Source organism: Schistocerca americana, chromosome 2 (genome assembly GCF_021461395.2).
Source record: "Schistocerca americana isolate TAMUIC-IGC-003095 chromosome 2, iqSchAmer2.1, whole genome shotgun sequence".
Classification (NCBI taxonomy): domain Eukaryota; kingdom Metazoa; phylum Arthropoda; class Insecta; order Orthoptera; family Acrididae; genus Schistocerca; species Schistocerca americana.
The window spans coordinates 884,787,107-884,801,341 of NC_060120.1; the positions used below are offsets into that span (position 1 = coordinate 884,787,107).

The window sequence follows — 14,235 nt, forward strand, 5'->3', positions numbered from 1 at the left end:
TCCTCCCACACTCGGCGCAGCATGTCCCCATCAATGAGTTGGAAAGCATCGTTGATGCGAGTTCGCAGTTCTGGCACGTTTCTTGGCAGAGGAGGTTTAAACACTGAATCTTTCACATAACCCCACAGAAAGAAATCGCATGGGGTTAAGTCGGGAGAGCGTGGAGGCCATGACATGAATTGCTGATCATGATCTCCACCGCGCCGAAAATTCAATGCGTTTGACTTTGTCATCGGGTGTCAGGGCTTGTAGCAATTGTAATCGGTAAGGCTTCTGCTTTAGCCTTTTCCGTAAGATTTTCCAAACCGTCGGCTGTGGTACGTTTAGCTCCCTGCTTGCTTTATTCGTCGACTTCCGCGGGCTACGCGTGAAACTTGCCCGCACGCGTTCAACCGTTTCTTCGCTCACTGCAGGCCGACCCGTTGATTTCCCCTTACAGAGGCATCCAGAAGCTTTAAACTGCGCATACCATCGCCGAATGGAGTTAGCAGTTGGTGAATCTTTATTGAACTTCGTCCTGAAGTGTCGTTGCACTGTTATGACTGACTGATGAGAGTGCATTTCAAGCACGACATACGCTTTCTCGGCTCCTGTTCCCATTTTGTCTCACTGCGCTCTCGAGCGCTCTGGCGGCAGAAACCTGAAGTGCGGCTTCCGCCGAACAAAACTTTATGAGTTTTTCTACGTATCTGCAGTGTGCCGTGACCATATGTCAATGAATGGAGCTACAGTGAATTTATGAAATCGCTTCAATCATTTGTAATAGCCGTGTGTTATTTTTAGGGAAGGCAGTGGAAATGACTTGAGAAGTATTGGAAGAAATCTGGCACAGTAATGTCCCTTAACAACATTTGTTTTGATATGAGGATGACCTGTGACTTCTTAGGGTTTACTTCAAGACCCCGATTTTGTAGTTGTCGTGATTCTGAGCAAAGGCCGCAGCAATGTTCATAGGGCAGGCACTTAGGTACAACTAGACGTCACCTGCATACAAATTGTAGTTACCAGAGTGAAGCACAGATGAAATATCATTGATATACAAAGAGAAAAGGAATGAACCCTGTCAGAAATAATAAGGTATAATAATACAGGCAGTCATCAGACACATTTGAAGCCAGATAATGGTTTCAAAAGATACAGTAACGCAAAGGGGCATCAAACGAGTTCAATACCAGATAGCAGTTTCAAAAGAGTTCATTTCCTTTAACACAACAATCATGAAATATTTAATATCCACCAGGCTTCGATGCAGTGCCAAATCCACCTACGAGAATTAGCATTCTCTTCCCAAGTGTACTATTGTCATCCACCCTTCTCCTATTGGGATACTTGGCCTTCCGTAATTTTTTCTAATCCTTGAAGGAACTTCTATGGTTCACCTAACATCCATCCACTTGGCTACGTGTCTCGCTCATCTCCATTTCGTTATAGTAGTAATTTTGTCATCCCTACAGTCTGGTTCTAAATCCATTTGGTCGTTTGCTTGTTTCTTCTAGCAAGTCCCAGCATGCACCACTCCATTGTCTCCCTCAACAGCGTTCAAATATTCAATAACACCGTCATAACAATGCTATTTTTCACTGTCATAATTCAAAACTAGTAAAACAAACTGATTTTAAATATTGTAGCTTAGCACGGCAGAATATTCATAGCTCAAAACTTGTTCAGTTTTCAGAAAAAAATTCTCCCGTGCCATTTTTATTCATCTAAAACTTGTTTTCGTGTTCAGTTGGTCTTTTTCATCTGGCTTAGATACGAAAACTCGTCACATTGTTATATGATTTAATCATTAACTTGAACAACCTTCCTTCAATAAGGGGTTTACACATTAATTTATTCATAGTTTAATTAAGTTTTTCCGTTCCTTCTTGAAATTTATCTTTGTTGCAGGGGAAAAATTCAGCGTTTAAGGGGTCGTTACGAACACAGAAACATATACTACAGAGCACACGATGGAGGGAAGGAAATATGTAGAAGGGAATCGTGATCAGCGGCGTTGCCTTCCTTTTTCTGACGTCTGCAAGATTTGTCTGCGGATGCTCCCAGATACCAATACTTCTTTCAGACAAGTTGTCCTAAAGGATTAACAGGAAGGTGCGTCGATCATATTTAGGGTTGGTACGATGTATGGATGTTGAGTACCCTTCAGTCAAAGCTGCGGTGAAGCGCTGGTCTCCCCAGACGATAATGTATGAGAAATCCTCGTCCACCTGTCGAGCACATGCCTCTCAGGTGAAACATGCAGACTGCCGCTACTCCTCATAACGTAATGGGTGGCCGCATCACGGCGCCATCGAAGTTTGGGACAGGTGTGTGCAGCAACTTAAGTACCACACAGTGGACATCATACTAAGCAGAACCCAAGCTTGTCCATTGAACGGGGACTAGCATCACGCTACTGAACTCCACTTAGCAGCAAATTATAATTTCAAATGTATACATGTATCTGTAGTTTCGAACACATTGTCTTCATTTTGATTATTATTTTATTTTCATTTTACAGTACATTTAGTACCTTAGTTTCTAAACGTTTCTTCTTTCGTTTCATGTTATAGTTGTTGTTGTTGTGGTCTTCAGTCCTGAGACTGGTTTGATGCAGCTTTCCATGCTTTTCTATCCTGTGCAAGCTTCTTCATCTCCCAGCACCCACTGCAACCTACATCCTTCTGAATCTGCTTAGCGTATTCATCTCTTGGTCTCTCTCTACGATTTTTACCCTCCACGCTGCCCTCCAATGCTAAATTGGTGATCCCTTGATGCCTGAGAACATGTCCTACCAATCGATCCCTTCTTCTTGTCAAATTGTGCCACAAACTTCTCTTCTCCCCAATTCTATTCAGTACCTCCTCATTAGTTATGTGATCTACCATTCTAATCTTTAGCATTCTTCTGTAGCACCACATTTCGAAAGATTCTATTCTCTTCTTGTCCAAAATATTTATCGTCCATGTTTCACTTCCATACATGGCTATACTCCATACAAATACTTTCAGAAACGACTTCCTGACACTTAAATCTTTACTCGATGTTAACAAATTTTTTTTCTTCAGAAACGCTTTCCTTGCCATTACATTTTATACCCACTCTACTTCGACCATCATCAGTTATTTTGCTCCCCAAATAGCAAAACTCCTTTACTACTTGAAGTGTCTCATTTCCTAATCTAATTCCCTCAGCATCTCCTGACTTAATTCGACTACATTCCATTATCCTCGTTTTGCTTTTGTTGATGTTCATCTTATATCCTCTTTCAAGACACTATCCATTCCGTTCAACTGCTCTTCCAAGTCCTTTGCTGTCTCTGAAAGAATTACAATGTAATCGGCGAACGTTTGCAGACATGCAGGTGGTGTATAAATTTGTTCTGGCATTTTGTGTTAAAAAATAAGAACGTTTCCGTAAGCTGAGGTGGTTTTCAAAATAGTTCACTCCCAACAGAAAACAATCACCTTTTGGTTCGTGAGCGAAAGATATTAATGACGTCTAATGGCGTTGCCTGCTTTATGACTGTGATACAGAGGGTGATACGGTGGGCTAAGCGATTGATATCGCTCTCGCTCAAACTGATTTCATACGGACTGGTCAGAGTTGCTCACAGACATAAGTAACTACGCTTACAGTAACTAACTTGATAAGGACAAGGAGTTCTCCGCAGAATCCCCGAAGAAAGGAACATACGGAAAACACAAAAAGAAGGGACAGAATGACAGTACACGTGTTAAGTCATCAGGTAATTACTACCATGGTAGTACAGGGAGCTGTAGTGGGTTAAAACTGTAGTGGAAGGCAGATACTGGAATACATTCAGAAAATAACTCAGGACATGGTTGCAAGTGCTACTCTGAGGTGAAGAGATAGGCATCAGAGAGTAATTAGTGGGGGGTCGCTTCAAACCAGTAATAAGACTTATAAGAAAGAGCCTACTTTTAATAATACTTATTCGGATTAAAGTCCAATAATTATTATTACAATTTTTATTACACTTTTTATGACATTTTCTGAGCAGTTTAAATGAGTTATCAGCGGTTTAGTGAAGTACAATACTGTAGTTGCACGTTTTAGTGCATAAAACAGAAACGTACATAGTATTCCATAATGCAGTAGGGTTAACTGCGAATAACTGATCTTTTATCTCCCTATATCGCCTGTTCACAAACATGATTCTGCGACAGTCCGGTAATCTACAAACAAGTGGAAAACACTATTTCTCTTCTTATAACAATGAGCTAAGATATTTTACATTAAGTAAAGGTGATTTTCCTATGACGTGAAGAAGAGAACAGTAATTCCATTCTCATATTCTTCTGATGCATCGTTACTCTTATCCTCTATCAAAATATTACAGTTTCATTTAGATGTATGGTTCTCTGGTTTCCAAATTCGGTGATATGCTTCACGTCAGTCACTGTTAAACGTTGCGCCGTCAGGTGCATTATTGCTTCGGAAGTGATTACATTACCACGTATACCTGAAGACTTATCGAAAATATATTGCATAAATTCTACATGCAACGCAATGTAGACACGTGTATGTCCTTGACGTCGTTAATCAGGGACAAGTAATCGAATGGCAACACATAACGACCTGAAGCTATTTCAAACAGACTACGGAATTCTTAAATGGCTCGTAATGTAATGATCAGATTAAGGTTCCCGCAGTTAAACCAAAATTAAATGTCGATAGTCTGACATTAGTTTTATAGAATCGTAACAATTTCTGCTGCCAAGATCGCGTGTAGAGATCTTTTTGTTTTTCAGTGACCAGTTGTGACAAACTCTGACTGTCATCTTCAGGTCTACAGTAAACCAGGATAAAAATTTACTATGACAAGCTGTGCATAACTTGACGACCAGTACATAAGTGACAATACATGACAACCAGATCACGATATTATTTTACATACCTTTTGGAAATAATATTACTGTGCGTGAATTGCACAATAACTAACAAACACGTCAATTTTAAAACAAAAACACCGCATGAGCTTACCAGATATATAAAAAGGTAAATCAGTGGGCCCTGGAGTCTAGGCGAGTTCGTCCGTGGAACCGTTATAGCAAGGGTCCCTCACGAAAGACTGAGCGGGCGTGCAGCGGAAATGTCGATGGGCTGTTACGCACCTGGTCAACAGGTGGCGGAAGTGAGCCACTACGTCGATTGTTAAACATTCATGGATATTCAATATTGTACTCGCTAGAAACATTGCCAGAGGAATGGTTATTATAAATGGAAAAATTTGCGTCTACATACAACTACAATCATTTACGTAATTTTGCAAAGCAGGGCAATGAATGTTGGTTCACCTGAATCGCCGATAGACTTATGCCGTAAACTACGACATCCACAGCATATTTACACATGCAGATGAATTATCTTGTTGAAGGTAGCAATATATACAGATACGGTTCCTACACTTCAACGATAATCTACGAAACTAAATCGAAGACGTGTAATGCCAGAAACAGTTGGCTAAGGAGATACTTGCAGACCAGGCAACTTTAGGATTACAGCTCCCACCCTGAAATATTCCGAGAAAAATAAAATTGACAGTAAAAGTAAAAGACATGTAACATACTCCAAAACTATGAGCTGCTGCTATGAAGCACTTATGAGTAGAATAATATAGATATCAGAGGTCACTTATTGCGACATATGGCCTAAGATATGTAACAAAATTATACTGAACAAGTAGCAGAAAAGGTAGGTGGACATTTTCATATGTTAGTCTCATATCCATTGTAAAACCACAATCAGTTACGACTATTAGGTGTATGGAAGCTGCTTTGGATTATCAGAGCAGCCAACATACAGATGTACTTATTAAGAAAGTCCGGTATAGGGGTGTGCCCCCCTGGATTAATGCAGGAGATAAGGAATGACAACCTTGTTACACTAGACTGGACAACAAGTTTGGTCCACTGCCATTAATACACAACAATAAGCAGCAGTACTAAAAAAGAAAAGAAACTGAATCCTATACGCTAACCTATTGGTGGCCTACATTAAGTACCCATCGGTAAACCTCTAAAAATCAACAACAATAGAGAAAAGTAGATGTAATCATTTTTCACCATTGGGCAGGATAGTCCTAATATACATGAAAAAATTATTGTATTTTATCTCATAAGACACTTTGGCAGAGAATACAGAGACATTCAGGAACAATTATACTAACAGTGCACTACAGAAAAATATCTGTAATTTATCTATGGAGGAATCCCTGTAATCATTGAGCCAACATTGGATAATGGTGCTAAAATAATTGAGAAGAGTATTATGTTCTACCTAATAAGACTTTTTGACGAAAAATACAAAGACATTGAGTAAATGTTATACTAAAGAGCATTATAGAAAACTAACAGTATCTTTTTCCAATAATGTAAATAAAAGAGGGTAACAGCCATGACACAATGTTTGGATGACCTTTCACATAGTATTACAGGTGATGGGACTAGAGGGCTGGTTGGGTAAGGTACTCTACAAGCATTGGTTTTTACCATCTCAGTGCTACCAATGCTATAATGTGAGCATGGGTGGCTACGCACTGTTTAAATTTTTTTATAAAAAACTTTTTAATTTTTAAACACTGTTTTATTTTATGTCAGAATCTACCATATATGAGTAGCATATGTGGGTCAGCTATGTGGGGTTAGGTGACACCTAAAAGTTTTCTGTTTATAAAATACAGGATCACTATGCTCAGAAAGCTTCAATACAATATAGATTCTTAAGTTGGCTAACCTAAAAATTGCTTAAATGTTTCCTAAGTGAATGTGTTGCTCATAGTTATGAAGAAGACCGTTATGCACATGAAGATATGAAGACTATTATTTTACGAGATGAAAACATAGCATCAACCATCTAGCATGAAAAACCTACCTTTAAAACTATTTGTTATGTATGCCTTGTTATATTTGGTACGTCATATGTCACAATAAGAGCCCTCTCCTATCTATAGTATCCTACTGATAGGTGCTTCATACTAGCCACTCACATATTTGGAGTACTCCAAATGATATTTTGTCTTTTATTTTTAATGCCAATCTTACTTTTCCATGATTGTTTCAGTGTTGAATCTGTCATTCTAAGGTTGTCTGCCCTGGTAGTACCTCTGTAGCCAACTGTTTCTAACAATATATTTAGTATGTTTGCATGAAAGTGCCATCGGTTTAGTTTTGTGGATGATCCTCTAAGTGTAGGAACTATGTATGTACTGTTGCCTTGAACAAGATAATACATTTGCGTGTGTAAGTTGGTATATATATAACGAATAGTGTAAGTCGGTATATATATAACGAAAAGTGTCACTTCATTTGTAAGTAATTCATACAAAACTACAGTTTTATTCCGATCTTGATGAAACTTTGCACACTTTTCCTTGAAGATAAGAATTCGCAATCTCACTTCAAACATATATGTACGAAACATATAAGTTTGAAAGTCACCAAAAACCTCTAAAAATTCTTAGCCGATTTACGTCTACTTTCTATACGACTCCCTAATTAATATTTTGGCAGCATATATTTTTAACATGCACTATATGTAAGTATATATATGAAATATATAAAAGGAGGAACACTGTTACCAGACATATCGAAATGTATTTGACCAATTTACTTAAAAGTTCTTGGAAGATTTACTTCAAATTTGTACATTCAGGTGAAGCAATGAAGAAAAGTATTGAAAAATTAAATGCCTAACAAACGAAATATATCGTGGCAATGTGACTGTAATCGCCATGATGAGAATAAATTGCAGTGGCAATGCGCGTCATGAAACTTCACTATATACCGGGACAAGCGAAAGCTGGAAAGTTTGTCAGAAACATAATTGCAGACTCTTATTTGTTGATCAGTTGCCGTTCTTACATGCAACATATACCCTAGAAGCAGGGCCATTTCTACCATTACGCAAAACTAGGCGGCCGTACAGGGCGACAAAATTTTACGAGTGGCAAAGGGCGGAAAAATTAATTTCAAATCAGACAGCAAAAATATTGAGCAAATGGGGATAACAACTGAAAAATGACTTACCACACCGAATTGTTTTGTAAAGAGTACGGAACAGTTACGTAATATGTAGTTACTTACTTTTAAGAAAGTAAACACATGGTCACCACTACCTCAAAACTAAAGGAACCACTACTGAGCACGAAACGGAAACAAACATGACAGCTGTTGAGCACTGTACCAAAGCACGTGCGCTGGGTTGCGATCATATTGCGATTTGTTACCACACCTCCCTCAGTACATCTTTTTGTTTTTGTCTCTACTGATCATCTTTAGGCACACAAAACATCCATGCCTCACTGGGATTCGAACCCGGACTAATCTCGGACGAATGATTAGAAGACAAACGCTTAGACCACTGCACCACTGCAGCGTCTACGTTAAATGCAAATAATACGCTATTTACTTATTTAAACGCAAGAGAGTAGACGCTGAAATGGATGACATTTATTCGTCATTTAAATATTTCAGTTAAAAAAGAAATGAAACAACACCAGGATTATCCACATGACATAGTTTGATGCTTCGGCACGTCTCCCACGAGAATAGCAAAATTTCTGAATTCAAGGAAGAATTCTTCACACTAGAAAGTAGTTCCACACATTTATTTTCCTACGATTAAAATATTTAAATCATTCATGCCAAATTTGGTTGCACCGGTATATTCATTTGATATCTAGTTGAAAATGTTCAATTATTTTGGGAAATTCTAAAAACAAGAAACTGAGAACATTTTTCGTCGTTAATCAGTCTAAAAGGAACTGAGGACAGAGCATGAAAACTTCATATCAAAAAAATGAGGACGTATGGTCACCTTAGTTTAATGACTAAAAATATTATAGTAGATTTGTATTGTTGTGCCGTCGGGTGGTGTTGGTGGTGGAGGGGAGGGGTGATATCGGAGAGAATGATGGTAATAAAACAGAGGAGGTGTCATTTTCCAATTCTCGTGGAACACATTGCAACAGCCCTGCCTAGGAGTTAATTAGTCCATGTTTCACAGTTTTTTAATATTAAAATACGTAGTCAGGTCGCAGATATAGCACCAACAAAAGTTACTACATCGCTGGCTAGTCAAAACATCGAACAGAGTTTGAGATTTCTCGAACTGCGACGTAAACTATACGAACAGTTTTCGGTGTGCTCAGACACAGCCCTATTTTTAACAGTGAAAACGGAGTTGAAACAATGAGATACTTATCGAAATATATAACAACAGATGACGCAACTAATCATTTTTTCAGATGGCTTATTTTTAGAGTGAAAGTATTTGTAGCAGAGAATCAAGGGCATTGAAATGATAAAAGTATATATTTTACTGTTACACGTTACGTACATTATGCATTAGAGATATATTACTTTATTTTTTAATTTAAAAAGGCATCAAAGAGTAATCAGTGATGTAGTTGTTACTACTAAACTTCTGGACTGAAGTTGGTGTGTATTTACGAAAGTCAAAACCGGAAGCCTAGAGCCTGATTTTTTCGGATGCGGCAGGTGAAGACGTATTCCCTTCTCGAATTCCATTGATGCCCAGTGATTCAAATAATCCCTTCGATTTAAAGCGATAGCAGTTTTCCATGTGACGTGCTTTCACTGTGTCAGCGATGCCCTATGTTGAGAAATAATTTAAAGGATAATGGTTGCATACGCTGAGACCGATAGATAATTTTTCCATTATTTTTATAGCGAGGATAATGTTGTATTTCAATGAATATTTAATAATCGACGTAATGGCTCACTTACGCGACCTGTTGACAAGGCGCGTAACAGCCCATCGACACTTCCACTGCATGCCCGCTCGGGCATCCTGATGAATCTTAGCTATCACGTCTCCACTGACGAACTAGCATCGAATCCGGGGCACATTGTTAGTGCTATGGATTTCTTGTTTACTATGTTATATGTATTGTGGCACTTGTGTTTCATAAATGGCGTGCGGTCTCATTACGATTGTGCAATTCATGGACAGTAATATTATTTCCAGAAGGCATGTAAAATAATATTGTGCTCTGGTCATTATGTTTTTCCTCTTGTTTAGTGGTTGTCAAGTTACACAGATTATCATAGTAGTGTTTCTCTCCTGGTGTATCGCAGATTCGGATATAACAGCTAGACTTTTTCACAACTGGCCATAGAGAAAAAAGAAAAAGATCTTGGTAGCAAAAATTCTTGTATGTTTAAAAGAAACGATTAGATCGTCCAAGAGGATGATACAGCCCCAGGGCTACTTTATTTCTGACGAAAAAGTTACTGGACTGTATGTGGAATTTGAAGAAAAGCATTTTTATAGCCATCAGCTGTACACATTTACACAGACGTTGGCGGTAAAAATGATTTTTTTCACATATTTAACTGCTGCAGCAAGTTACCAATATAATACAATAGTGTGTGTGGGATGTTTACGTGAAATGGCGTCATGGCAAGATATTGCATAAATACGCACATACACAAATTATCACACTAAATAACAAGAAACAGTCTAATGAAAGACTGAACAAATAAACGTTCTAAAAGATAGGCACAAAGCAACAGCAGTGTTGTGTTGAATTGTAAAACGTTTGACAAACATGTGTAGTACGACTTATCAAACTTGTGATTAAAATAGGAACACAGTACAAATTCTTCTACAGGAATAAAATTTATGAGTATAAAAAGTGGGTCCTGATGCCCCAATGTGGGAACGTACTACTCACCAAAGCAGCTCCATCAAGTGACCGAATGTATATCTTGTACTTTCTAATAACCCCATTCGGAAATGCCGGTGGTTTCCATGAAAGAAGGATTGTCCTAGTGTCCATTACAACCGCTTTAATGTCGTCTGGTGGACTAGGAACTGCAGGAAAAGAAAGGATTTATTACATTCTATAGTTAATGATACGAAAATTAATGCATATCTTTTTTTCTTCACAGTAAAACGATATCAATGAGCAGGACTGCTTTAATCAAAAGTCTCCATATCAAAGGACAGGGCTGCTTTAATCAAAAGTCACCTTCTGAATAAATACTCTATCTGATCAGTAGTATCCAGACATATAGTGTATTAGCAGACATTAGTACGGTGTGTGCCCACCTTTCGACCTTATTGTGGCTTGAAATCTGATAGCACAATATCAGTGAGTTGTCTGAATATCTGCGGAGGAATAGCATCCCATGCTACCTCTGAAGCCGAAACCAGGGAAGGTAGTGATTTTATTTTTATACTTGACAATTACAGCCTATTACCAGAGAAGTTCAAATAGGTCACATAAATCACATTTTCCTGTACTCTAATAAACTTATAAATTGACAATTTATATCTGGTACTTAACATTTTAATGCAATAATTACTTCTATTACTACGGAACTAGAATAAAACACTTAACCAGTTACCCAACTACCAATACTACTATCAGAACTAAAGAATATGTTCTGCTTTTTTTCATTTATTTTGGTAAATTTAACCTGTAGATGGTTATTTCCTCTACTGGACCCGATCTCATAGTACGCTGGCCAACAAACATTGACTGCTCGATTCCTGGGGCATCGGGCAGCACGTCAGTAATCGTTTCCGCTATAACAAGCAATTTAAATAGTGATGTTGGACGCTGGTGCCTAGAGCGGAATTGACATTCTAACTTATCCCAGTGGTGTTCAGCTGCGTTCAGGTTGGGAGTCTGTGGAGGCAAGTCCATTTCGTGAATGTTGTTGTCCACAAAACTTGGCCTCACACATGCTAGAATATGACAGGGTGCGTCGCAATTTAATGTTGTGTGAGCCTCACTGCCCCTTTTTTTAAACTAATTTGTGTCTGATTTTATTCTGAGAAGCTCAGTAATGTATGTAAATACCGTAAATGTAAATGTAATTGAAATAGTACTTGAAATGAAGCGCAGCTGGACAGCAACAAACTCTTTAGCGCGCATTCCCTGCAACGATAGTAGCTGTGAATCATTGAGTATGGACTGTCAAAACAGGCAATTGATTTATGAAAAAAGAAGAGAACTGTTAATCTGTACCTTGTGGAAAGAGGACGTGTTGCTAGGTCGTCGCTCAGAACGTATTGTTACATTTGTACTGAAAATTGATATTTTAGTGATAAAACCGTATTTGTAAGAGTTGCCAAACATTTATGTATACAAATTTTCCGGAAGTGACGAACAGAAATATCTGGTTTTTGGAGAAAGAGGTGAACTTCATTGTCGTCGGCGTCTATGAGACCACAGAATTGTAAGTGTACAAAGTTCACTAAAATAAAGGAAAAAATGCATTCTCTATAGTTTTCATTCAATAAGTAACAACCTCTCATTATTTCTTAATTACAATAACTGGATTATGTTGTTATACAATAGTATGGTGCTGAACCCCACTGACCAATTCTGATGTAGCAGGACGTGTAGTTTGAAGGAAGTTTGTGTGTTAAGCAATCTCCTTTTCTCACGAAAAGCAGATTGCCGTTTGATCTTATTTACTTACAACAGTGATCCCTTAGGTAAGAAAAGCTACGAAAACATGGGCTCAAAACTATCCGCAATACGGCCAAGTAACTAACAGAGTCGTATTTTAAACTTTAAAGAACAATAACTTCCTCCGAATTGTAATATGTCACCAACTGGTGCAGAAGCTGATCATTGAATGAGGCAGCAACAAAAATTCAGGTACCAGTTACGACTTAAAGTAAAAATCTCAATCAAAAATCAATCTCTCTCTCTCTCTCTCTCTCTCTCTCTCCAAACACATATATAAATATTCATATTATTAAAAAAAGTCATTTTATAATACTGATACATACAATCATCGTCACCGGGCTACTCTTCTATTGTACGCTGTAAACATTGCTGTAATACGTATTCGTATACTTTGACATTTATTTTAGCCTTTTCTTAAGCACAGTAAAGGGGCCACGCCCTAACCACGACAAACACCCGCGCATAGTAAAACCACCCCCTCTATGAATCACTGTTGGCATTATAGATGATTGCAAGTAACGTTCCCCAGGCATTCTTTAAACCCAAACCCTTCCATTGGATTGCCACAGTGTATAGCGTGACTGATGACTCCGAAACCACTCGTTCATAGCAGTCCACTGCCCATTGGCGTCGCTGTTTGAACCACCTCAAGCTTCGCTTAACGTTAACTACTGACATGTGTAGCTTGTGATGAGCCGCTTGTTTCGACGTAACGTCAAGCGCGGGCACGTCGGTCAAGAACGTTACAGCAGAGAGGTCTGTGAGATGACGTCAGCTAATAGTACGCTCACCTAACCCTCTGCAGGAGGAGACCGAGACGCGAGAGGGATATAGGCGAAGAGAATATAAGCGCCGCGCCACCTGGCCACTGCCCAGATGAAAACGAGCCGTTCTAGGAACGCTACCGCAGTAACCCAGGAACTACATTGTTTCGCTTGTATTACGAACTGAAGAGACTTGTCCGCCAGCTTAGCTGGGTGGTTACGTGCTTGCCTCCCATGTAGCGGGCTCGGTGGACTGGGTACTGTGTTGTCCTCATCATCATTTCATCCTCATCACCGGCACGCAAGACGCCCAATGTGGCGTCGACTCAAATAAGATTCGCACTCTGCGGCCGAATTTCCCCGAATGGGGCCTCCCGGCCAACGGTACCATACGGTCATTTCATTTCAAGAGACTTCTTATTTATCTGTCGCCATTTGCTTGTGACACAACTGTAAACTGTCAGTATTAAGTATCGTCATTTATCGAACTGCAATAATAATCCATTAATACGATCGGCTTGTGCTGTGGTTTAGCGATCGGAGAAAGCAGGTTTCCCAGGCACCCTATATTAGACGGGCAACGGCCTTGCCGCAGTGGATACACCGGTTCCCGTGGCATCACCGAATTTAAGCGCTGTCGGGCGCGGCCGGCACTTGGATGGGTGACCATCCAGGCCGTCATGCGCCGTTGCCATTTTCCAGGTCGCACTCAGCCTCGTGATGCCAATTGAGAACTCCTCGACCGAATAGTAGAGGCTCCGGTGAAAGAAAACCATCATAACGACCGGGACAGTGGTGTGCTGACCACTTGCCCCTCCTATCCGCATCCTCCACCAATGACGACATGGCGGTCGGATGGTCCCGATGAGCCACTTGTGGCCTGAAGACGGATTGATATATTAGACGAGTAAGGAGGACACAACACTGCTCATTTATTTTACCCCATTGTTTTCTACACCCTTCACAAAGTCATTGTACTAGTGTAAAGCCAATATCACTTTAGAACTCACAAGT

The 14,235-nt window shown here is 39.3% G+C and overlaps 1 protein-coding gene across 1 annotated transcript in view; it reads right to left on the reverse strand.

The window, feature by feature from the left end:
• Positions 1-14,235, reverse strand: part of LOC124594522 (Down syndrome cell adhesion molecule-like protein Dscam2) — a 363,828-nt gene that overhangs the window by 145,916 nt on the left and 203,677 nt on the right. Inside the window, exon 15 of the mRNA XM_047132896.1 lies at positions 10,706-10,845. Coding sequence (XP_046988852.1) covers positions 10,706-10,845 — 140 coding nt within the window. The remainder of the gene's footprint in view (positions 1-10,705; positions 10,846-14,235) is intronic.